This window comes from Nylanderia fulva, unplaced genomic scaffold (assembly GCF_048542155.1).
Source record: "Nylanderia fulva isolate GAGA-0341 unplaced genomic scaffold, ASM4854215v1 Scaffold1010, whole genome shotgun sequence".
Classification (NCBI taxonomy): domain Eukaryota; kingdom Metazoa; phylum Arthropoda; class Insecta; order Hymenoptera; family Formicidae; genus Nylanderia; species Nylanderia fulva.
The window spans coordinates 5,001-32,644 of NW_028189205.1; the positions used below are offsets into that span (position 1 = coordinate 5,001).

Here is a 27,644-nt window from a genome sequence, read left to right on the forward strand (position 1 = left end):
CAGAAAAATTAAAAAAAAAATGTTTTCATGAAAAAATGAATGTCATAATTTTTTTTTAAATAAAAGCATCATATTCAATCTAAATCAATTTGTTACAATATTCTGCATCAAAAATTATAAAGATAAAATTGTGAAAAAGTGAAAAGTTTACGAGATATTTGAGTTTTAGAGAAAATATGTAGCTGCTGGTTTACAATTTATATCTTTATTTATATCTGTGTTTTCTTTACACCAATTGATTTAAAATTGGAATAAAATAATCAGAAAATGATTTCATGAGATATTTCATAGTTTATGTACATTATGAAAGTATAATATATCTCATAAGCTATTCGCTTTTTTTGGCCATCCTACATTACAACTTATGCAGAATATTGAGAATCGATTTATATAAAAAAATATGATTTTATTAAAAAAAATTCAAGGTAACACTAATTTTTTTTATAAAAATTTTTTTTCCTCATTTTTTATTGCTTGTAATAGATTGCACAAAACAGATCAATTTTTACAATATATATTTTTTTCTAAACTGTTGCAAACATTTCAAAAATCGTACGTATTGTTATGCTGAACATCGTATTAATATATATATATATATATATATATTGATACATATATATTGATATATATAGTTGGTGTAAAGAAAACACATATTTACCTTTAAAAAAATATGAAAATTGCAATAAGCAGTTAAATAATTTTTCTTTAAGACAACTATGTGTTTTCTTTACACCAATTGATTCGTCTCATTATTCTGTGCATAAAAGTATTAAGGTATGATAATCGAAAAATGAATATTTCCCAAGATATTTTGTATTTTATGTCAAAATACTGCAAATTTGCAGCCTTATAACTCGAAAAATACTTAATGAAAAAATATTTTATTGTAGTGTTTTGGAAAGATCTTAAAGTCAGCTATAAAAGTATGCAAGAAAAAATATAGTGTTCCATTTAAGAAATTGAAGTTGACCGTCACGTAACCTTCAAATGGCTATTCAAGGTCAAATCAATGACACCATCTCATGTCCCCCTTGAAACCATACAACTTTTATCTGAAACATTTTTGTCTTAAACTTTTGAATTTTGAGAAATTTTAGTGCAAAGATTAAAATGGCTTACCCTGTATATAAATATATATATACATATATATATATATATATATATAGTTATATAGATATATATATAAAACATGGGTAAAAATACACGGCTATGAGAAAAAAAAGATAAAAAAAGATAAAATAAAATCGAGAAAAGATACCTGAAAATTCCTCATCTTGATTTCTATAAACTTTTCGTAATTAAGTAAATATCGCCCTAGATTAAATATTTTCTGTATCTAAGTAAAGATTACCATATATATATATATATATAAAACATGGGTAAGAATACACGTCTATGAGAAAAAAGATAAAATAAATCGAAAAAGTTACCTGAAAATCCTCCATTTTGATTTCCATAAACGTATAAATACGGCTCTCGGAGTTAAGTTAGCTAGCTACATTTTTGAATTTCGTCTCTCGCGTACTCACGTATTCGACGCAAGTGTACTATTAAATTTCAAATAATGAGTTTGAAAAAAGTAATTGAAATTTGTCTATCACTAGCGCAGAGTTTATGCGGAAAAAATTTTTCCAAATATATATATGAATTAACATGCGCGAGTGAAGACAAAAGCTTCAATATTTTTGGAAAATTCGCGGGGGAATGTCCCAACGCTGTGCTAGCGGTATTATTCCGACTAGGACATTTTAGTGTTTTTCGCGAATTAGTGATTATCGCGGGTGAGGTGATCGAGTCGCGATACTATTTTGGTGGTGAGAAAGAAAACGACGCAGCAGGTCACATAGAATATCTCCTCCTACATTTTCATCGAGTTCTCCGGGGAGAAGATAATAATGGTAAGTTTTTATTTTTTTTTTACACTTAATTATAAATAAAAATTAATTAAAACTACCCCAATTATTTAAATCGCTAAAACTTTAGCTTTCGTACGTCCTGTCGCACGCGTTACAGGAAACCGGTTGCGCGTACTAGAGAATCGCCCCGTATCACTTAGATTAAGGTTAAATAGAAGACGACGAGCGGATTCTTCGCCGGAGCCCGGACCTTCGCGTAAGTTTTTAACATCATAAATTATATCGCGCTGCTAGAAAACATTATATTAAACAGGAAATTTTTTAATAAAAATAATATACGTTCCAGGCCGTGCACACATCGTGTTAACGCCGGAGCTGGAACACCCGGTTATTGATTTAGCCGAAAGTGATAACGACGTGGAAGAGGTGCGGGTTCGCGAAGTAAGTCCGTTCGATGAGGCGGCCATATTTACTCCGCTTGAAAGTAAGTAAGAAAAATACTACAGTGCTATATATCAATACAAAAGATTTTTTAATTATGTGAAATACTAATAATATATGACCGATGAATATTAGATGACGCGGCGAATGAAAACGTGGTCGTAGAGGAGCGAGAACTGGAGGAGGAAATCGACGAGGAAATAAACACGATTTCGGAAGATGAAGAGGAGCTGGAGGAGGAAGTGGAGGAGGAGGAGGAGGAGGAGGAAGATGAAGAGTTGGAAGAAGAAGAAATAGAGCAAACGGAAGATGAAGAAGAAGAGCCGGAAGATCGAGAAGAACAAACGGGAGATGAAGAAGAAGTGGAAGATGAAAATAACAACGCCACGTTTTCTGTAGAAGAAGAAGAAGAAGAAGAAAATAGCGGGGGGATGGGCGAGGAAGGTAATAATTTCATATTTTATACTTAATCTTCTCCTACGTTTAAATTTTTTGTTTATTTTAATTAAAATAAAATTTTATTAGGAATTTCTTTCTCTCCTAACATCGCGCCCGAAATTTCATATTCACCGGAGTATTAACCCTCGCAGCGTGATACAAATACCCCGGTAAAAGAATATTAAAACGTAAGTGAACTTAACATAATTATTATTAATAACAACATTTTCACATTATTAATAAAAATTCAAACGTAAGAGAGTAATATTTTATTAAATATTTTATTTTGTTAATATAATTTTTATTTCTCACAGTACAGAGTGGTGGGGGAAGGAACGTCAGAATACAACAAGAAGATTCCCAAACCCGCTCCGCTGAGGAAACTTCCGACGAAGAGCGACATTTAGAGGCTGCTGGTGGACAAGAGGAAGAAGAAGAAGAAGCGGAGGAAGAAATAGCGAATCAAGAGCCTGATGGTAATTTTAGATATTTAATAATGTTGGCGGAAAACGTGCGTCGCTTTAGAACTTTTGGTGTAGAAGGACGGGAAATTAGTTTCCGTATTCGTCCGATACCCGAAGGAGCAAACGTGTATGAGTGGTTAGAAAATGCGTTTCGCGAACTTCACGAGTACGCGTTGCATTCGTGCGAACCGAGGGATTACGTCGGCATATCTTTCGATTCCGCAAGTTTAACCCGCGGCCCCGCAGGTATATCGTTCCGACCTTTGCGAGATTTGACTTACAAAAATATTTGGGAACTCGTAAGCTCGTTAGCGCAAAGCTGCGGAGGACACGATATAGCGCAAGAATTTAACATTCGGATTTTTAAAGTCACCCCTCCCATTGGTCGCGGCCGTAACAGGTTTACGCACGATGTTATTGCTAAACGCTCGATTTTAACAATTTCCAATTCCGATAATTTATGTCTTCCTCGCGCGCTTGTATCGGCTCTAATTTTTAACAAGCGTGGAAATTTACGCACGGGAGAGTTACACGCGAAATGGAATGCGGTGAGAAGACAAAACTCGGTGTTACAGCGCGAGTTTGCGTTGCAACTTACGAGGAATGCCGGTGTCACGATTCCGGAGGAAGGGTGTGGAATTGATGAAATCGAGCGTTTTCAGCAATATCTCGCGAGCGAAAATGTCGCGATAATAATATATAACGACGATACTTTTGGTCGAGGGGGTAATCCGCTATTCGATGGAAACGCATTTCTAACCACTTTGCAGCGGGAAATAAAAACTCGTCTAAATCTATTATACAGTTTAAATAATAAACATTTCGATGTAATTTTAAATTTAAATGCAGCAGCAGGCTGGCGGGGATATTGTATCCCGTGTAATTTAAGTTACCGCTCCGATGTGAGAGAGCATCGATGCTCTAATAAATGTCCGCGATGTAACGGAGAGCCGCCGTGCGAGCAATCATTCGCGGATCGTACTAGGTGCGATAATTGTAGACGTGAATTTTTCAATCATGCCTGCTTGGAGCGTCATCGCGCGGTAAAATCATACGATGGTAAATTACGTCGGAGTGTTTGTGAAACTATACGATTTTGCGAAGATTGCGGACGTTTGATTCAAAGAAATAATCAACACGAATGCGACACGGCTTATTGCGCTACGTGTCGTTCTCTTCAACCTTTGAATCATCTTTGTTACATGCTTCCCCTTTGTCGGCATGGCGATAATCGTCCCGATCCGAGCACTTCCGAACACGCGGATGGAAATAGCGAACAACAACAGCGGAGAAACGACGACGACGACGACGATGACGCCGAAGGTTCGATTAATCAGACTCGCGAACGCGTAGAAAGCCAAGTCGCATTCGTGTTTTATGACTTTGAGACGAGACAAGACGAAACGCTCCAAGGTAGCACAAATGTAAAAATTCACGTACCTACGCTCTGCGTCGCTCAACAAATTTGCGAGGAGTGTGCAGAAATAGATGAAATGTCGGTGCGATGTCGCTGGTGCGGTATTCGCGAATTTATATTTTGTCGCAACTCTGTGCAGGAATTTGTAGATTTCGTAACGCGGTCGACAAAATATTTTAAACAAATAATTTGCATCGCGCATAACGCGAAATCATTCGACGCGCAATTTATTTTGAAATATATCGTGGAAAACCATGTCTTAGAGCCTCGAGTCATTTTAAACGGTACGAAAATAGTGGTATTAACGCTAGGTCATACGAAATTTATCGATAGTATCAATTACATGCCGATGCGTTTATCTGAATTACCTAAAGCTTTTGGACTGACAGAAGGTACGAATTAAGGCATTTTTCCACATTTATTCAATACTATCGATAATCAGTCTTATGTCGGAGCGTTACCCGATGTTCAATATTATTCACCCGATTCTATGCAGATGAAAGAACGCGAAAAATTTCTCGCGTGGCACTCCGAGATGACGCGCGCGAACTATGTGTTTGATTTTCAACGTGAAATATTGCTTTATTGTCGTAACGATGTAGATATCCTTAGACGAGCGTGTATGGCTTTTAGAAAAATATTCTTAGAGCGTGGAAACGTGTGTCCATTCGAGGAATGCACAACCATCGCCTCAACGTGTATGCGAGTATTTAGAAAAAACTTTTTACGCGAAAGAGAGATCGGTATCATTCCAACGGGGGGATACAGACATGCGAATATTCACTCGCGTAAAGCCCTGCAATGGTTGATATGGAAAGAGCGGGAGCTCGCTCATCATATTATCCATGGCGGTCGCGCTCGAGAATAACGATTACGCGATGGTACGCTAGTCGATGGATACTACGAGTCGGTAGAAAATAACGTAACGCAATATTACGTATTACAGTTTCACGGTTGTTTTTGGCATGGTTGTCCAAGATGTTTTCGGGTAAATCGCGATAGACTGCTTTCGACAGATCGTACAGATACATGTGATTCACGCTACGAACACACCGTTGAAACGACATTTCGTCTTCGTAAGCGCGGATATAGGGTGATTGAGAAATGGGAATGCGACTTTGATCGCGAGATGAATGAAAATGTCGAGATGCGCGAATATCTACATCGACATCAAATGATAGACGTCAAACCGCTCGATCCCCGAGACTCATTTTACGGCGGACGCACAGGAAATATCGTAACGCGATACGAGATCACGGGTACAGAAAAGATACGTTACGTGGATGTATGTTCTCTGTATCCGTTTGTGTTGAAGACCGGTGATTTTCCGATTGGTCACCCGACAATATACGTAGGTGAGGAATGCGAGGAATTAATCGGATTATCACCGGGATATAATTTCGATTCAGTCGAGGGGGTCGTGCGATGTAAAGTACTTCCTCCCCGCGATCTCTTTCATCCTGTATTACCCTATCGCGTACAGGGTAAATTATTATTTGCGTTATGTCGTAGTTGCTGCGAAACATTTTCTCAGATTGCGTGTACTCACGAAGCTCACGAACGCGAATTCGAAGGTACATGGATATCGTGCGAATTACGAAAAGCAATCGAGAAAGGATATTTCGTGACAGGGGTTAGTGAGATTTGGCAATATAACATCACTCGTTACGAAACCGGTACGCGACAAGGGGGTCTATTTACGGAATACATCAATACATTTCTACAATTAAAGCAAGAAGCTAGCGGATGGTCGAGCAACTGTGTCGATAACGTTGCTAAAGAGCGTTACATCCGTGAGTATGAGGAAGTAGAAGGAATCGTTCTTGAAAAAGATAACATTGCACACAATTCCGGTTTACGCTCGGTGGCTAAATTATGCTTGAATTCTTTTTGGGGTAAATTTGGTCAACGTGCAAACTTACCGAATACCATGATTGTCAAAACACAAGAACGATTAATGAGTTTGCTCACTAGCCCTCAACATGAAATAACCGATATATTGCCTGTAAACGATGAGGTGATATATGTTTCGTTTCGACTACGAGAAGAGGCGATCGTACCTTCGCCTCTTACTAATGTTATAATAGCGGCTTACACGACGGCTCAAGCGCGATTAAAATTGTATGATTATTTAGAAAAATTAGACAAGCGCGTTTTATATTACGACACGGATTCCTGTATTTATGTAAGTCGCGGAGATCCGCAGGAATACGAACCGCATACGGGTAATTTTTTAGGCGACATGACGGATGAACTCGCTAGCTACGGTCAAGGTAGTTACATCGAGTCGTTCGTATCCGGTGGTCCGAAATTTTACGCATATGTGGTCCGTACACCCGAAGGACTCACACGCGAAGTTTGCAAAGTAAAGGGTATAACCTTGAATTTTGAAAACTCGCGTTTAGTTAATTTTAATAGTATTAAAGATTTATTGTTGCGTAAAGAAAGAGAAGAAGAAGAAGAAGAAGAGGAACGGGAAGAGGAAGCGCTCGGAGAACAGGTTGAAGAGGCGATTCCTGGGACATCGATAAATCTTCGTTTTAAAGCCATTCGGCGAACCGCATTTCACGATATAATAACGCGTGACGAAACAAAAATATGCAAGCCTGTGTTATTAAAACGAAGATTTATCAAAAATCGATATTCTCTTCCTTACGGTTATTTACCGAAACAATGACATTGCTTTCCTCTTCACACTCTTCTATCTTTGCGGAGATACGCGTGCGTTTTCCGCCACTTGCATAGAAATGCAAATATTATATAAAAGTGTAAATATTGTAAAAGTAAAATGTATTTCATCAAATATTATAAAATATTATACTTTATACTATATTTTATAAATCGGAGTTTTAAAATACCCGTAGTTTTAATTTTATTTTTATATTAGAAAGGATAAGGAATAGTTTAACTAAAGTTAGAAGATGAAGATATTAGTAATAAGAAAAAAATACTTTGTAAATATAAATACAAAAATTTATATTTTTAATAAAAAATATTGTTCAGTAATAAAATTTATATATTTTAATAAAAAAATATTGTTTCCCCATCCTAGTTTTAATAATAATAATTAACCTTTTAAGCAAAATCATTTTTATTTAGTGAAATATTAAATTTTTAACAAAATTTTTAATATAATTTTTTTTTGTCTGAAAAACTTTAACATAAAAATATTTAATTTTTAAAAAATTCTTGTTACGTACAATTTTTATATATTCAAATATATTCATGCCGAACTCACATACGTCCGCTATCACAAGACATACACACCAACGAGAACATTTGATTAAAAGCTGATTGTGGGCAGCGCAACGTAGCGCTCGTCAGCTGATCGGTAGCGGTGCGCTAACCAGGCGCTCATCAGCTGATCGGTAGTTGCGAGCTAACCAGGCGCTCATCAGCTGATCGGTGCTCGTCAGCTGATCGGCGCTATTCGCTGTACGCTAGCACGAGCATGCGACCGCTGCGGGTTGGCCCCCGGTGCGCGAATAAGCTTTTTCCGCCGTAACTCATTTCATACTATGAGTAATATTAAAATTTAAATACACGGACGCTCTTTACGCTAATTTTTTGTTTTTAAGAACGCGCCGGATTAGACTTTCTTTCATTTACGAGATTGTACGTAAACGGTGAATATCGCGTTCATTTTGGGGAAATGGATGTACGCTGGAAACATCCTTGGACGTCGATCGTCTGCGGGCCTACGGGATGTGGAAAAACGATTTTCGTGAAAACATTTCGCCTGCAATGCGATGAAAATGAAAGAGAAGAGAAGAGTAGCGTAAGAAAAAAGAACGTATATGCAAATAGCGTTCCGATAAACTCGAAGAAAAATATAATCGAATTTCACGAGGGTTTACCGCGCCCGGAAGATTATTCTTACGATCCACTCACCCCGAAATTAGTGATAATCGACGATCTTATGAGAGAGTCGTCATCGTGCGATGTTATCGTAGATCTGTTTACTAAAGGAAGCCATCATAAGAATCTCAGTGTTATTCTCATTTCCCAAAATCTCTTCCATCAGGGACGCGGACAACGCGACATATCTCTCAATGCGAATTACATAGTAGTTTTCAAAAATCCATGCGATCGCGCGCAAATTCGGCATTTAGCGCGTCAAGTATATCCGGACGATCCTAAGTTTATGGAAGAAGCGTACTACGACGCTACCTTGAAGCCTCACGGGTATTTATTGCTCGATTTAAAACAATCGACTCCAGATGAATATCGATTTCGGACGTGTATCTTTCCCAACGATAAGCTGCATTACGCGTACATTCCACGTAGATCGATCAAAAGAGGCGGAGGCGTATAAAAGACTCGTATTCACACACGACTTGTCACTAGTGCAATTACACTGCGATGGTAAAAAAAAAAAAAATCGCAACCGGCATCATCGTCGTCGTCGAAGAATTCATCCGACGGCGCGGTAAAAATCGCTAGACGATCTATCGGCGAAAGAAACACGAATCTTTTGAAAACTTTATGTTATCTGAAAAAAAATCAAAGAACAGCGTTTTTACGTTCTGTCAATAATAATCTCATTAAGTGTATTCAAGAGTGCGTTTTCAATACTCTTAAAGGTAACGTACCGCTTGCGAGTAGTGAAAAGAAACGCCTTGCTAGACATAAATCGATCCTACGTCGTATTGCTGCGAAAAAAGATAATTTGAAAGTTAAGAGAAAACTATTGGTGCAACGCGGCGGATTCTTACCCTATCTTATTGCTCCTATACTCGGAGCTATATTATCCCGAATCATTGGAGATTAAAAAAGGGACGCTATTCTGTGTATATTTGTTGCGTCAAATGTGAAAAAGATAAAATATTTACAATTCAATAATGGAAAGAGCAAAAAAATGGTTTTAATTTCGTCGGAAAATCTCGAAAGACTGCAGCGACAACCGGAAATTTCCTCTAACGCGTCGGCCGATAATTCATCGAATATAATTACCGAGATATTGAATGTGGAAAATGATACTAATAATTCCGTACGGACCCCGGGAACTCCTTTGTCACGGCTCGATGCAGAGATGTGGCGTATTCTGAATCTAACACCTCAGATCAGAGAGGACGAAAGATGGAAAATGTATAAGGAGGTACTTCAGCGTTATCTTCAATTTATTCGTGCTGCGAGAAAACGTTTACGCAAAAACGTGCACGCCAGCGATGAACGCGATGGAGAACAGGACGAAGACACGAAAGAGCAAGAGGATGATAACTTCGATGATGACGATGAACTTATGGAAACGCAAACTTTAATTACCAGCGACGGTAACATTAGCGCCGCTAGTAGTAGTAGTTTCGAGAAAAAACGCGCTCAATCAGCGGAAATGATACAAAAAATACTTAATAGTGTTCCGAAAAGTTATCGTAGTAAAGCACGCTTGATAATGAAGCAACTGCTCCTTACTCCGTCATCTAAGATTAACTAGAATAGACAAGGGCTCGTAACTATAGACGGCGACATTGTGGAGGGTTCGAATATCGCGGAACTTATAAACGATGCGGTACGCGAGAGAAAAACGGTAGAAGCAACCGGAAGAAATCAGTTTGCTCGATTACTACGTGACATAGGTACGTCACCGCGTCTCATAGGAAATCAAAAGTTATTAAAAGTAGGCGCGCGATCTCGCTATATTACTACCGCGTTACCTCGCGGATCCTCCACTCCGATCACACGTTCAAAATCGCACAGTCACAGGTTAGACGAAGCGAGTGAAACCGAAGGAGATACGCAATTTATATCCGCCGACGAAGAAGGTGACGACGACGGTGACGACGATAGAACATTACCATATAAGTAGTTTCTCCGTCAAAGAGAAGAAGAGGTTTACTCGATTGGATAAATCTCAATTGATGGAATTCGAAAAATTGTATTACGACCCCTCGCATTATGCAGGCTACTCTGCGGTGGACAATTTATCGCGAGCCGTTAAACCGAATTTTACGCGTAACAAAGTCGTCGAGTGGCTTAAATCACAGGATGCATACACGCTGCATCGGCCGGTACGACGAAAATTTCCTCGTTTACATTATAACGTAACAACTATCGATGATTTATGGGAAGCCGATTTAATCGATCTTCGTAATCTCAAGAGCTATAATGACGGCTATTCTTATCTATTAACGGTTATCGATGTGCTTAGTAAATTTGTTTGGGTAGAACTTTTACGTGACAAAACAGCTACCTGCGTAATAAAGGCCTTTCAACAAATATTTTCGAGAAACGAGGGTCGACTACCTGTATACTTACAGACCGACAAAGGCAAAGAATTTATCGCCCGCCCTGTACAAAATTTCTTAAAAGAAAAAGACATCCGTTTTCGCGTAACGCGCAATCCCGATATTAAAGCGTCTATAGTGGAACGATTTAATAGAACACTCAAGGAGCGGATGTGGCGTTATTTTACGCATAAAAATACACGTCGTTACTTTGATGTTTTACAAGATATTGTTCACGCTTACAATCATACTCGTCATTCCACCATCAAAATGCAACCCGCTGTCGTTACGCGAGAAAATGCTCGTACCGCGTGTGAAAATATGAAACGACGATGGGATAACGATAAAGAAAAGAAAAAGAAGCGTGGGCGTAAACAAAAGGCTAAATACCGCGTGAACGATCTCGTACGCGTCAGTAGAGCAAAAGTAACGTTCGAGAAAGGATACGAGGCGAAGTGGAGCGAGGAGATATTTCGAATTCATCGAGTTCTCGAATGGAGAAAACCCCGCGTATATGAATTAAGTGATTTATCGGGTGAAATTATAGACGGAATTTTTTACGAACAAGAATTAGCACCGGTTATTAAAGACTTACGCGACGAGGAATTTATCGTCGATCGTGTGATAAAAAGCAGAGGACGCGGTAACAATAAACAATTATTAGTTAGCTGGCAGGGGTATCCTTCTAAATTTAACTCCTGGATACCCGCTTCGAATTTAACTATTCTTCGAAATGAGGGTGGATCAATTTCTTCTGGTTCTTCCAAGCAATAGCAGTATACGCTATTCCCCCGACAATAAAACCTCATCGTTCATTACGGAATTACCTCAATCGCTGCACTTACACGGTGACTGGGAAGTCGCGTTGAGCGAAATCCAATTCCCTAATACCTTTTTTCATGTAAGGCGCGGAGAAAATGTACTCAGTTTCGTCGATATCGACCCTCAAGTTAAAGAGAAAAATAAAGAAGATGAGGTGTTAACTTCGAAGGAAGCCGTAATATCAAATGGCGTTTATAATAATATGGAAGAGCTCGTCTCCGCGATTAATTCGTCGTGCAAAGAAACCGGTTCCCATATTCGTTTGGAGCAAGAAAAATTTACAGGCGGTAGTATTTTTTTCTTCCTCGCGTGTCCCGCTGGTTGCAATCTGATTCATTATATGCATTTTTCCGATAGACTTTTGCAAATGATCGGTTTAGCTGATTTTATTTATAACGCTCCTAAGGGGAGAAGTCACTATTGTTCTATGCTCACGACATCTAAGCTTAATTCCAAAGAAAAATCTACTTCAATTTTTCTTCAACTCGGTTCTCTTGACGAAAATGGAGTACGTCGCGAAGGATTCTATAGTTACGAAGCGTGTAGTTTGGCGCGGGGTATTCCCGATAAACTGTTCGTTTATTGCGATATTTGCGAACCTTACATAACAGGCGATGTGCAAACTCCTCTTCTCCGAATAGTGCCTGTCACAGGGGTGGGGCGCGATTACAAATATGGAACGAATCAAGTGAAATATTTCTCACCTCCGCATTATATCCCGGTGCGCCTAACAAATTTCCGACGGATTGAAATCGATATAAAAGACGATACTGGAAAAAATATACCATTTGAATCCGGCACGTTAACGGTGACTTTACATTTTAAACGTATCGATTAGATTTTTAAAAATACTCTGTAAAGATTTTTTTGATAAGAAAGAAGGATTTTGTTCATTAATATGAATTATTATTCGGAGTATTATAACGGATTACAAAACGGTGGAACTCGCGGCGGTGGAATTCCACGAGTTTTTGTCGGTTCACCCTATCAACGAGGTCATGGAATAGGTAGTTTTCTCGGAGGAATGTTCAGACGCGTATTGCCTTATTTAACTAGAGGACTAGGGGCAGTGGGTAAAGAAGCTTTGCGCGCCGGGGTTAATATAATCGAGGATGTTGAAAATAAAATGCCGTTAAAGGTAGCTGTCAAGCATCGTTTTGAACAATCGCGTGACAATCTTAAGAGAAAAGCTAGGGAAAAAATAAGTAGTCTAATGAAAGGTAGGGGATATAAATCGGATGAAAAAATTCATGTAGCGCAGTTTCCTTTCGGCAAGCTTAAGAGTCACGTCGCTAAATCCTCGGTAACCGCATCGCGTAAACGTCGTAAGACAAATAAGAAAAAAAGTTTATCGAAAATCAAGTCGCGTGGGAAAAAAAGAACAAATACAAAAAAAACTAAAAATAATACGAGGAAAAATTGCTCGACTGTAAAAAGACTCAAGTTGTCCGCGAAACGGCGTAAAGCTAATAGCGGTAAAAAGCGTACAGTATACGATATATTTTCATAATCGCCATTATTCTAAATACGTTTGTTCGTGACAATGACGTTGGTAGAGCAGGCGGTGAAAGAAAAAAATGTCATTTCTTCACACACACTCGAGCGAGTGTTTAAAGAGCGAGCTCGATCTCTTCTCTTTACCGCCCACGCAAACTAGCATCGAAAGTTCGCAATGGATTTATTACAAACCCGTGACCTCGCTTTCGGACGACTCCCCGCTAGAATTCGTCATCCCGGGTCACGGAGAAGAATATTTAGATCTCACACACACGTTACTAAGTCTTCGGGTACGTGTAGAAACCGAGCCGCTACCCGGTCTCGCCACCGGATCCGCCGTCAACGTGGGCCCCGTAAATCATTTTCTTCATTCCATCTTCAATCAAATCGACGTGTATTTCAATCAAAAGCTCGTGTCGCCTCCAAACAACGCTTATGCGTACCGCGCGTACATCGAAGCGTTGTTAAATTATTCATCACCCGCAAAAACTTCCCATCTAACCTCGTGCTTATGGGATGCGGATACACCCGGTCACATGGACGATACAGTAGGAGCGGAAGGCAATACCGCTATAGCGAGACGAGCTCGTTACATACGCGGAGGGCGCGCGCTAGATCTTATAGGTCACCTCCATTGCGACGTTTTCAATCAGGACAAATTCTTAATTAATGGTGTCGAGGTGCGGTTGAGACTCGTGCGCTCGAAAGATACGTTTTGTTTCATAGAAACTAATTGCACGTCAAAAATTCGTATACTCGATGCAAGCCTAATGGTGAGAAGAGCGAAAATAAGTTCCGGAGTATTACTAGCGCATGCTAGAATGCTGAGCAAAGTTACCGCCAAGTATCCGCTTACGAGAGTTGAAATTAAAACATTCACGATTCACAGTGGGGTTGTGGGTGAATCGTTAGATAATGTTATACTGGGACAATTACCGAAACGAATAATAGTAGGTTTCGTCGATAATAAAGCGTTTAACGGTGACAGAAAATTGAATCCGTTTAATTTCCAAAATTACGGAATAAATTTCTTCTCGCTATACGTCGACGGTACACAAATACCCAGTAGACCGTTACAACCGGTTTTCTCGTCTCGCGAACCGCTTTACATCGAAGCTTATCATACGCTCTTCTCAGGGACGGGTATCCATTTTTTGAACGAGGGAAATTCTATAAGTAGAGATGATTATTCTCAGGGATATACGTTATTCGCTTTTGATCTTACACCCGATCTATCCGCTAATTGCGCCGGTCATTGGAATCTCGTGAGACACGGAAGTCTTCGGTTAAAAGTGAGATTCGAGAAGGCACTCACCGAAACAATTAATTGTATCGTTTACGCCGAATTCGATAATGTCGTAGAAATCGACGCATCGCGTCAAGTTATCGTCGATTTTTCCGGTTAGCTTTTAACGCTCGTTCACCAACATGTATTCATACACAGTAATGTAATACGCGATTAGAAAATTTCCCCCCTCCTCTTCCTTTGAAAATTTCGATAACGCTATTCACGAAGTGGAAACTATGTAACGCGCTAGAATGAATTCAGTTTTGTACGAGACACGAACAAACGCGCACGTTTCGCTAAGAGCTTGTACCTCACCAACGAAAATCTCACAATATGGACATAGTCGTCGACATACAAGGTTTCCGCGATGAAGCCAATAAATTTATCGCGAAGGAAGTCGCCGTTGTCGCAATCGATGCTCCGATTGTCGAGCATTGGATTATGATGCCACCATACGCGTTTGGAAAATTACCCGCAAAAGCAAGACGAGAAAACAATTGGCTCTCACGAAATTATCACGGTATCGAGTGGTTCGACGGCTCAGTTAATTCTAAATATTTTACCTCGCATCTCCGCGAAATCGCAAGACACGCGCGCTGCGTTTACGTCAGAGGTAACGAAAAAGCAAACTACTTGAGGAATTTACTTTCCAGAGATATAAATAATTTGGAGGGTACCTCACCAGCATTTAAAAATCTACCGGATGAGGAGAATATCGTACAATATTGCGGTCATCACGGGATTCGAAAATTTGGAACCTTTCATTGCGCGTTATACAATGCTTATAAATTAAAATGCTGGCTAAGTGCGCAAAATAATTGCGAGAACGTTTCAACCTCTACCGAAGCTACTTGTAGTTCTGACGAAAGTTGGGAAATTACCTTCGACGATAGCGACGATAAATACGACGCCGCCGTTTCTCGCGATGTAAATGAGAATATAACTAAAATACAAATAGAGGAGAAAAATCAACAAAACAACGAACAGCAGATTGAAAAAGAAGAAGAGAGATTTGTGATTTCTGAACCGTCATCGACGTTGACGGATAGAAACAAGAACGAAACAATTTCCATCTTGACGCAAACTGACATTGAAAACCTCTCAAAACAACTCAAGATAGAAAAAGACGCATTGTCGAAAGAGGTAAAAACTGGTATTGTTCAAATAATACCGTACACTCGTTCGTATTCGGGACAAAAAAATGAACTCTCGCGAAATTCTACAAGCATTGCGTCATCTAGATGCCAGACATGTTGGAGTCTATGCAGCCGACAGAGTTCCGAGGGTGTGGACGAGGTCGACGGCTATCGTCGCTAACACCGACAATCACGATCGACCTGGAGAACATTGGATCGCCTTCTACCTCGATGAACACGGCACAGCCACTTACTTCGACAGCTACGGATTACCCCCCTTGTATCCAGGATTTCTCATCCGACTTCGACGAAACTCCATCATCCATCGTTGGAATATTCAACAATTACAAGGAATTTTTTCTAAGACTTGCGGACAATACTGCTGTGTATTTTTATATTATATGTGTAGCGGCTATAATCTTAATCAGTTTCTCGCTCTTTTTTCCGAAGATTGCGAATATAACGATCGTTTAATCATACACTTATTTCGTAAAATTTTTACTCACAAAAAACAAGCGAATCATAACAATATATAATATGAATTTTAGTATTAATAAATAAATTTTGTTCTGTAAAAAATATTTTAAATATAAATCATATTTGTACTTTTAAAACCATTGTTCAATTTTCTTTCACTTCCTCTTTCCAGAAATTTCCTCAACATCCATGTTTCTGTTTACCTTCATTAAGCAGCGAGTTATTTTAAAATAAAATTTTATCCGACATCTTTTCAACAATAAGCATTCTTTCTAATCTACGATGATGCATTATTTTTTTATCTTGACACGAGTCGAAATGCTCGCCAGTACAAATATTTGCGTGTTCTTTTTTTATTACCCTACGGCATTGTCAGTTACTACCTGCCACCGATCCCCGGTCGAACGCATGACGCTTTTCTTGGTCAAAATGTTTTTACCCCACCCCGTCTAATATCGACCATTTGATTCGACGAGCTATCCTTGCCATACGTATACCCTAACTGTTTTTACCCCACCCCGTCCAATATCGACCATTTGATTCGACGAGCTATCCTTGCCATACGTATACCCGTACCCCCATACCGTACCCTACGCAACTTTAGCTTAAATACCTCATCTAATCCTTAGACTAGTAAGATCTCGTTTAGCTCAACATACTAGGACCCAGCTCGGAAACACGAAGGCCCCAGGTTCAAATCCAGAGGAAATCAGAAAAAATAAAAAAATAAAAAAATTCTCATCCCCACCTTTCGGGGCCGGTCGCCATTTTTTTTTTCCCCAACACCCTCTCCCCCTACACCCACACTCGGAAAAACCAGACGCCGGTGGTGGGGGAAAGATAAGATAAGACACGGCGCCAGACGGGTCGGTGGTGGGGGTTTGTTTTGACGGGCCATAGTGCCCACTATACTACTGATGTATTAATTCTAAAATATTTCCCGATATACAATTTGTCTCAATATGATTCAGGTTTCTCCTTAATTGTGTTCTAACAACTTCAACCTATATTAAATATATTAAATAAAAAATTATATTGTTTTCACTATTATTGTATAGATAAGATATATACATAAAACACACAATAGATTCCTAATTAATATAAATTTTAAAAAATGAGTAAAAAATATAAAATATTTGAGATTACTAAAACACACAGTTAAAATAAGATAATTCTCTATGATACATAAATACACAAATTAATTAATGTTTTAATTATATTGATAATACCTCTTGTGCAATGGCTTCATCATTCATTGGTTCCCAATCCATGTGTTGCGTGCGTGCGCGTCTCGTGTCGAGCGCGTGTGTCAACGCACCTTCTTTATAATTTAATTAATTTATAAATTAGTACAGTTATAATTTTTAATAAATTTATAAATTAATTTATACATTAATAAATTTATAAATTAATAATTTAATATGAGATATATAAATATGTATATCACGAAAATATAAAATCTATGGCACACAGCATATTTTTCTTGCTAGCTATAATGCGTTATAAAAAATGTAAATATATATGTATGTCTAGGAATTGCAAAATATATATGTATGTCTAACAATTAGAATTAATTAATTCTAGCATGAAAAATGCATAGGATGCCTAAAAAATAACTTTACAAAATTATACACAATACATTATAAGGTTTTTTTAATGAAAAAATACATTTTGATTTATGAAATTAAGTGAACAGCAAAGATACAATAATATAAAGTTTTTGTTCTAAATTTATATAAATTATAAAGTACTCTAAAAATATGTATATAAAAAAATAGTACAACTTAGTGTTAAAGTTTGTTCGGATTGGCTTATAATACTAAAAGTAATTTCATATAAAATATTCATATAGATACATATGTTATATATATCCATATTATCTTACATTAACAATAGTAGGCAATATTGGGCATCTTAAATATATCCTTATATACATGATCATGTTCCTAGATATATCATTTATTTAAAAGACATGGATGTTAAAAATGCTCTTCACTTTGACTCACAATCAAATAAATCATAGATGATTTATTTGTATTATATTTATTTATATTATATTTATATTATATTATATTTATATATTTATAACTTTATGCATTAAAAAAATTTTTACATTAAACTTATATGCATATAATACCTGAATATAATATAAATAAATATTTCCATCATTTCTTTCTTAGTACAGACATGTATAAGACTGATTCCATTCTTTTATATATTAATGTTCTATAAATATTCTTCCCAAAAAATTATTTTTCATAAAAAATACGAAAAATGCGAGAATGTTATTTACATGATAACAAATTATCATATTTATATCAATGCTATAAAATACTTCTTCAAAATTATCCTAACAATCGTTTCAATCAGGAAGAGTGATAGTTCGCAAAGAGTCTTCGGGAAAAGTTGCTATTTCCGCGACAGTGCTGAAATTAAAGGGAACTGCTATTCCACCATCAAGAACTAAACCTCCATCAAAACACTCTGATCTTATGGTGATCCTTTTACAAAAACCACGAGGATATATGCGCTTTGGAACGGACACTGCATCAGTCATTATCATATCTCTTATCGAATAACATAGTATGGAATCCTCTGTAAATATTTTTATACAATGAATCCTTTAGAATTTTGTTATATAATCTCGTAAGTCGAACATTTTGATAAAATAATAATAATAATAATAATAATAATAATAATAATAATTACCGCACAATTATCTTTTGTAACATCCTTTCTTCCTTCTTTCACTTTATTTTAAACTCTTTGTCTTCTTTATTTCCTCCTTTCTTTCTTTAAAACATTAACTAAAAATAAAATATATAACACAAAGTATCAATTTTTTATAATATATAAAGTATTAATTAAATATCAAAAACACAAGTTCTATTAGAAACGTTATCTGAACTTATCTGATGAAGTAATCTTGAACACGTCCAAGGAGAAAAGAGAAACCTTTACCTTGATTTTTAACATAATCTTTCACTTAACCCGGCTGTTACTAATAACCTTCGATTTACATAACTGTCAAAACGCGCGATCTTCGCTGCGACGACAGTTGCTCACGAAGTAAGCCCAACGAAAGAACCAATCAGCATCGCGGAAAAGCGACAACAATACTTTCGAGATATGCGAGAATCGATGTCATGCACTTTTTCAGATAGGACTAGATCGTCGCGCGCGCTTCGCGCGCGCCAATGCGATTATCTTATTTCGATATTTTACAGCATATAATTTGTATATTATTGCAAAACTAAAACTTATCTATTTTAATATATAATTCCTACCTCTTCCAATATTTCTCTTCTTTTTCTTTCTCATTTACTTTCTTCTCCTCTTTTACTCTTTCTCCATTTTTTTATACATTCTATTGTATATTTTCTTTTTCGATTTTCTTGCTTTCTCCTCATACTTGATCTCCATTTTCAATGCTCTCATTTTTATTTCTTTCATTTTCGTCTCTTCCATTATTATGTAATTTGGCGTTCTTCTGTCCAATCTTCTGTCTAATCTCCATTTCACATATTTCCTCTTTATTTTGTCTAGTTTTTCTTCCATCTTCCATATCCAGATCTCTGCTCCACATAATATGCTATGCTTGCTATTAAGGTTTCAAACATCTTCATTCATCTTCTCCTGTTTAAAATCCTGTTTAAATAACCTTTCTCCTACGCTCTATGTCATCTTTATTGCTATCGTTGCCTTTCTCATCTTCTCTATTATGTGTTTCTATGATCCTCCATTTTTTTACATATTTTATTTTTTTTTTTACAGCATATAATTTGTATATTATTGCAAAACTGAAATTTTATATTTTGATCTATGTATTATTATATATATACATGAGCAAATAAATATTTTTATTAATATTATGTTTTACATCTGTTGATACTCACTGTATCTGCTTTACTTTAAAACGTTAATTAAATTTTATTTCTCTATTTGTTAAATTATCATCTTAAATATAATTTTTATATATTACAATTGTAAATCTAAAAACTTATGTATATTTTAATGTATATTATTTATATTATGAATATAAACAAATATTCTTATCAATATTATAATTTATACCTTACTATTATATATATGTTAAATTCTTTATTTAAAATTTAATATTTTTTATAAAAAATTAATTTTTTTAACATTTTGATTTTAATTGTATATAACATGCACATATAAAGTTTGTATCATTATATTCTTTTTTTTCTATTAATTTTACAAATACTACAATATCATGTGTTATAAATATTTAATTAAATAATATTTAATATAATTTTAAATTAATTTATGTTTAATTTTAAAATACTTTTGTTATTTTCTTTTAGATATTTTTATATTAAATATTGAATTCTAACTTATTGTTTCAATAATTTTTCTTGTCATATATGTACAAAATAAATTATTTTCTATTATTTTATTTGACAATTATTTTTGTAAAAGTAATTCGACAATTACTATTGTAAAAATGCATCCTCAGAGTTATGCTTGAAGAAATATGGAATAATCCATTTTCAAAAAGCATTTTTCATCACAGAATGCACTTTCGAAGAAATAAAAATATATAAAACATATTATATTATAATATATTAAAATTTATATCTGTTTGTAATGATAAATATATCATTACAATGTTTGTAATTGTAAATATATAACATATAATATAAAATTAAAAAATTGTAAATATGTATATATAATATAAAATTTACTATTATAATTTATTTAAAGTAATTATAATTTACACTGTAAAATACCAGCATTCTTATTGAAATATTTCTGTATATACATAATTTTTAACCAATCTACTTTGTTTTTCTTGTCCTAAATAAATTTCTAATGATTCCCAAGATCTAACTCGTGAAAATGCAACATAAAGTTGTCCATGACTAAAAACATCTTTTCTTAAATCGATTGCAATTTTATCAAATGTTTGTCCTTGTGATTTATTTATGGTCATAGCAAAAGCTAATTTAATTGGAAATTGTCTTCTTTTAAATACAAATGGGTAAACATCTTCACAGTATAAAGTTATACGATTTAAAAAGATAATTTCTCCTCTTTTATCACCAGTCAGAATTTCACATTTTAACAAATTATTTCCTAATTCTAAAATTAATAATCTTGTTCCATTACACAAACCTTCGCTGATATTCAGATTTCTAATCAACATGATAATTGTATATTTTCTTAATCGGAGTTCATAAGGTGGAAGATTTGTTGGATTTAAAGTATTTAAATATTCTGTTAAAATAGCTTCATTAATATCATTATTATCATTAGTAGTTTCAGTAGTATCTATACTTGTGTATACTCTTTCTGTTGATTCATCAAGTAAATTTACAACTTGTTTGTTTAATTCATCCACATCAACATTTCTTGCAGAAAGTATAACACGTTTTGCTGCAAGTCTATACTGATTGTGTTTGATTATTTCTTCGTATGTATCTTTCGTTATATTTGCATTTAAATTTGCTACACATCTTAATGGAATTTTAATATTATTAGACTGATCATTTAGAGAACCATTACCCAAATCTAATAAAAATTGAGCAAATTCCTGTTCATGTGGTAAAATACGCATATTTTCTGTTAATGAAAAAATTTTGAAATATTGCCATAATGAACTGAATTTAATTGATAAATTTACAGTTTCAGAACGTGTGGCATTTTGTTTTACTGGCAATAATTGTCTGAAATCTCCACCAAAAATAACAATTTTTCCTCCAAATGGTATATCATTATGCATTAAATATTGTAAGAGACAATTCATTACTTCAAGAGCATATCGCGGTGCCATTGGTGCTTCATCCCAAATAAAAACATCTGTTTTTTTTAAATAATCAGCTTCTTTGGATTGAACTTTTATATTCGATGTTGAATCATTAAAAAGAGGTACGGGCAAACCTAAAGTTTTATGTGCTGTTCTTCCATTTGGTAGTAATGTTGCAGCGATACCAGTGAAAGCCATTGTATTAACAACTTTGCCTTGAGATTTGAGTAAATAGTATAATGTTGTGTAAACAAAAGTTTTACCTGAACCTCCTGGACCGTCAATGTATAAGCTATTTTTTTGTTGACTGTTAGTTTTTGTTAAAAGAGTTAAAACATAATCAACAACATTTTTTGACCATAATTTAACTGGCTATACTGTTGCTGACCACATAAAGCTTCTCTTTGCAATTGTTCTGCATCTTCTTCTTCATATTTTATCTTTATTTGTTCCATTTCTGGAAATTGCTTAAGTTTCCAACTTTCTTTGTGAAGTAATTGATTGATTTGAGCATAAGCTTTTTTTATTCCAATGACTCGTCCAAATCGTCGTATGTAATCTTCGGACATTGCAACTTGAAATTCATTCCATAATTCTTTTGGATGCAATGGTTGGCAATGCATTAGTATTCGAACAAAAAGATACCTAAGTTGTCTTGGCATCATCCATATAGAAGCTGTGCTAATTGCACGTTTCCATTCATCATCATCTTCAATTAAACCCAAAGCCAAACATGCAGAAGTAAATGTTTGATGTAATACACCATTAACTGTTTTTAAAGCATTATAACTTGTTGCTCCTTTAATATTCAATAAAAGAATACGTAAATGGAATAATTCAATTTCAGTTGGACTAACTGAGTACATTCGTTCAATACAATTAAATTTACTCTGACGTTTTTCCCAACGACTAATTTGTTTTCCATCAAGAATTACTTTCTTGAACACGTAATATAAAGGTATATCTGTATATACATATTGGTGTGCATCAACATCTCGTTTATTTAATTCAAAATAATCCATTAACATTGTTATACGTTCTAAAGCAGATTGTAAATCTTGTTCATTTAAATGATCAGAGATAATTACATTTTGTTCACTTGGCAAATGTACAGGTAAACGAATGATGGCATGACTTTTTTCTTGCAATATTTTATTTACAATACGCCAATAAGCTTCAACTGGTCCTACATAACGTGCTTCAATAAAATCTTTGATTTCGTCATGAACAATTTCCATATTATTCACATCTTCTTCTATAACTACAGATGCTGCATCGTGACCTTTGTAAATATATTTATATAAATACTTTACTGACTTGATACTTGAAACAACTTCAACATTAATATGACAATTAAAAATTGTTGATAATATTGGACAGTAAGGAACAACAAATCGATTATCTACTACAAATCCTCCAGGTTTCTCATACAAAATGCTAGTGTCTCTTCGACGGTATTGTGGATAACCATTTTCATCCATAGTTGTTTCCTCGTGAAAAGATTTTGGAAAATGCTTTGAACATTTTCCATTTACCATACACCAATTACCACATGGTCCATGAATCATATTTTTCATGACAATTTCATGCAAATTTTGATCAATAGCAGGATCCGGAATTTCAGCAGAAATATACTTATCAACGGTTTCCGAATTAATAATTTTGCATTGTTGTTTTAAAGTTACTAATATATGCACATGCGGCAAACCACGTTTCTGAAATTCGATTACATAAACGAATGCTTTTACTTCACCAAAAAATTTTTGTCGAACAATCAAATCTATCAAATAATTTTTTTTTATATCAAATACTCTAGCACAAATATCAGGTCTATCAGCAGGTTGTTGATTTGAAAGTAAATTTTCTTTAATTTCGAGCCAATTTGGATTACAAGTCATTGTAATAAAAACATCTGGTTTACCATATTTACGAACAATAGCCATCGCATCTTGATAATTTTGCATCATATTTCGAGGTGAACCAATAAATGTTGATGGAAGTATCATTATTCGTCCAACACGAGCATTAGCATCAGTCGCTTTTTTTTCTAAATAATCGATTAGTCCCTGATGCTTTTCCACTCTCAACTGTTTTTGATTTTCTTTACACCAGTTAATTCTGTCTTTTTCTATTTTTACATAATTGTCAACAAGCCATTGTTGAAATAATCGTTTACCCATTAAAAAAATATTAGTATTGTCACGAATAGCTATTCGATATTGAATGTACATAGATCTAGTTACACGTTTTCCATTAATTTGTTTAATATTATCGTGCCAACCTGGCGTACCATGTGGATAATACATTGGATAAATCCAAGGTTCAACGTTTGGATCCATTGTACTAACGTATTTTAAAGTTTTATCACGTTTGTTTCTAATTGTAACATAACAATCAGGAATATCTCCATCTGCAGTAGTTGAAAAAATTGCAGCAACTTCGTTAGTTCTTTGAATATTATATCTTCCGCGATCAATACCTGTTTTCTTATTTAAGAATGCCATTTTTAAATTAGGCACATTTAAACCTGAATTTTCTTGATTACAAACTTCTTCATGCATCATTTGATATGACTGAGCAAACATATTATTGCTGCGAATAATACCATCTAATGTATGTAATAACTCTTCATCAAGATTTGTATTTACATTTAAACGACATTCTGTAGCTTCGTTAGCGTCAAGAATGAAAAGCTGTCAATAACTTGATTGTTCTTGTGCAGCAGGATATAATGCAGTATTAATTTGATAATAAATTTGACCTTGAATTTTGAAGCAATAAGGACTTCGTCTTTGTGCATTAAAATTAACCAAGTTAGCATTAAAAGAGACAAAAGAAAATGCACTATTATAACTTCGCAGATTTTTAAAGAACTCTTTAGATTTTTTATGATTTCCAAAAAATAACTGTTGTAGTTCATCAGGAAATGGTGATAGAGATTCCAATATAACTTTTCCATGACTACAACAATCATTGAATGAATTACATTTATTATAAACTTTTTCAGCGTGAAAATGTTTTGCTTTACAATATTTGCACTCTACTTCCATTTTTCCTATGTAATGTTGATTTATATTATGATAATTTATGTTTTGAAATCCTTTATAATTGGCTCGACAATTTTGCATTTTTCTTTTATCTGTGATATTTTGTAATTGTATATTATCAATTTCGGAAAAATTATCATTTATATTTACTGAAATTAATTGACTTGAATCTGTAGTATTTTCAACACTTGTAAGTGTACTTTGTTCATGGTTGACAGTTTTTTTAATTATATTAACATTATCGTTATCAAGTTTTGAATTTGAAGTTATCAAAGAACTATTGCTCGATAACTTTGATATGCAGTTGTTAATTGTAGTAACAGAATTGCTCAAAGTCGACGTTGTAATAACACATTTTATTACTGATGAAGCAAGATAAATATTGTTTGTGACCAAAGGATTTTGCGATTTAGACACTGCAACTGATGAACTATTATTTAATAAATTTCTTGATTCACAAACTTTAGATGACTCAGCTATATTGTTTGTTGCATTTTCTTTTTTTCTCTCGCGGTATTTTTGTTGATTTAAAGCCTTTCGTTCTCTCTTTAATCGCTGAAATTCTTCTTCTTCCTCTCGAGTACGAATAGCTTTACGTTTACCCATTTTTAAATTATTTTAATTAAATCTTTTTTGTTAAATGTTTACACAGATCAATAAAATTTAAATATTATAAAATGTAACGAATATAAATGTATATACAAACAAAATATTTGTTTATATAAATTTTAAATTAATTTTTAGTTAATAAATTTGTAGTTAATAAATTAAATAACAGACTATTATATAATTTTATTAAATTTTATTTAAATGAAAATAGCACACTGATGATTTAAAATTAAATAAAATATTACATAAAATAACTGTTTTTATTTTACACAGTTGTTAAATTATAAATTTCAATATTGCACTTACATTAAATATCAATTTAATAATAAATAACTATAACACGATAATATTAATTTAACATTCAAATAAAAATTTAATTTAATTTTATATAGCGAATATAATTGTTATGTAACAAGTATATGTATAGTGTTCTTGATAATAAAATATTTAAATGTAAATCAAACATTCATTAATTTCTTACAAATTTCAAATATCAACAATTAAAATATCAAATAATACTTGTAGTGTTACAACTATAATGTCAAATATTTATGTCAAATTTTTATCTAAATTTTCACAATTATGTCCAATTGTCAAATTACAAAAGCTGGATTGGAGCTTTGTTTTAGCCAAAAAATATAAGTGGCTACCAAACCTGAAACAAAATATTTTTATTAGCTTATTTATTATTTACATATATTAGCTTATTTATTATTTATATATATTAGCTTATTTATTATTTATATATATTTGTCTTATTATGTGAAATATTTATTATTAATTCAAATAAAAAATAAAATAATACCTGAATATGCTATATTTTGCTCATATATATTCAGTTGGATCATATATATTCAACGATAAAAATCAAATATCAATCCACTGTAAAAAAAAATTAAAATTATATTAACACATAAAACTATTTAAAATTATTATTTTATCTTTAAAACAAATAAATTTTTATATTATCTATATGTATATGACAATGTATTTAATAGGTATATATTATATATTATCAATTGATATTATTTTGTATTTTCAGCAAATATTTTGGCAGTGATATCATTTCTTTTCAAGAATATAGTAACAAATATATTATATAAAAAATATATGAAATGGTAATACACATTTGATCTTAAGTGTAGTTATAAAGAAAATCTCAAAGTCAACTTTAAAATTTTAAATGAAAACCCACATTTTTATTTGATATTTTTCTATACCTTATCTCGAGAGCTTTTCAAAATATTACAAAAAAATATTTTTTTATTAAATACTTTTTTTAGTTATAATATTTTAAACAGTATTTTGACATAAATTACAAAATATCTCGTGAAATGTTTAATTTTGTGTAATTTTAACATTTTATATATACATAATATTATATACATCGTATACTTAATATTTTATGCACATGAGACAAATCAATTAATGTAAATAAAATATAGTTTTTTCTTTAAGACAACTATATATATATAATTTTATTGATCCCATCCTTTTTATACTATATCTTGTATAAATTTTATACAAACTAATTAATATAAATTTTACATAAATTTTTTAAAAACTACATACAATATTAAATTTATATAAAATTTATATACATTGTTCAATACTGGTTTTTTATATATAAACTATACACGTACACACGCACGCACGCATGCACGCACGATTTGAAATGGAATACCTCATATATTTACATATAATATATATATATATATATATATATATATTATATAAGGGATATGTTGATTATATTTTTGATTTCTTTTTGATTATTGATGCTATTGTATAATTTGCTCCAAATACTTATAACGTGAAAGAACGTTGAGTAATGTATAATCAATGCAAGGATGTTCAGTATATCATCCAGTATATAAATTAGAGTTCAAATATATCAATATCAATTTTTTTATAATATATATATATATTAGAATATAGAAAAATGATAAAAAAATATATTTCGGCGATTTAAAAATTTTTTAATATATTGAAAATATTTTTACTACATACACTATATATAAGTGTAAAATAATTCAGAAAATAAATTTAATAAAAATCTACATACCAGCTGTGTGCATGTGTGCAATTGATTTATTACTTGAAATTTATTTACGGAATTATTTTGCATTTATATATTTATAGTATGTGTAGTTGTAAA

The 27,644-nt window shown here is 33.7% G+C and overlaps 3 protein-coding genes across 3 annotated transcripts; all 3 read left to right on the forward strand.

Moving 5' to 3' along the window:
- The first annotated feature begins 1,375 nt into the window (after positions 1 to 1,375).
- On the forward strand, positions 1,376 to 8,931 carry LOC146725174 (uncharacterized). Its single transcript, XM_085484032.1, has 6 exons — positions 1,376 to 1,379; positions 2,203 to 2,340; positions 2,433 to 2,741; positions 3,050 to 4,717; positions 5,633 to 6,988; positions 8,195 to 8,931. The coding sequence occupies exons 1-6, from the start codon at positions 1,376 to 1,378 to the stop codon at positions 8,929 to 8,931; spliced, it is 4,212 nt and encodes a 1,403-aa protein (XP_085340158.1).
- Positions 8,932 to 11,532: 2,601 nt separating this feature from the next.
- On the forward strand, positions 11,533 to 12,517 carry LOC146725175 (uncharacterized). The gene has a single exon (XM_085484019.1). The coding sequence runs from the start codon at positions 11,574 to 11,576 to the stop codon at positions 12,498 to 12,500; it is 927 nt and encodes a 308-aa protein (XP_085340145.1). The 5' UTR covers positions 11,533 to 11,573; the 3' UTR covers positions 12,501 to 12,517.
- Positions 12,518 to 13,239: 722 nt separating this feature from the next.
- On the forward strand, positions 13,240 to 14,565 carry LOC146725176 (uncharacterized protein F54H12.2-like). Its single transcript, XM_085484023.1, has one exon. It carries the CDS (start codon positions 13,240 to 13,242, stop codon positions 14,563 to 14,565), a length of 1,326 nt encoding a protein of 441 aa, XP_085340149.1.
- Positions 14,566 to 27,644: the final 13,079 nt, after the last annotated feature.

What these genes read in the sequence shown, in the direction of transcription:
- LOC146725174 (XM_085484032.1), top strand. An exon ending in CATATTTACTCCGCTTGAAA is followed by an intron (nt 2,341 to 2,432) that starts GTAAGTAAGAAA and finishes GATGAATATTAG; the next exon opens with ATGACGCGGCGAATGAAAAC. An exon ending in GGTGCGATGTCGCTGGTGCG is followed by an intron (nt 4,718 to 5,632) that starts GTATTCGCGAAT and finishes TGCTTTCGACAG; the next exon opens with ATCGTACAGATACATGTGAT.
- LOC146725175 (XM_085484019.1), top strand. Translation starts at nt 11,574, where the DNA reads ATGAGGGTGGATCAATTTCTTCTGGTTCTTCCAAGCAATAGCAGTATA.
- LOC146725176 (XM_085484023.1), top strand. Translation starts at nt 13,240, where the DNA reads ATGTCATTTCTTCACACACACTCGAGCGAGTGTTTAAAGAGCGAGCTC.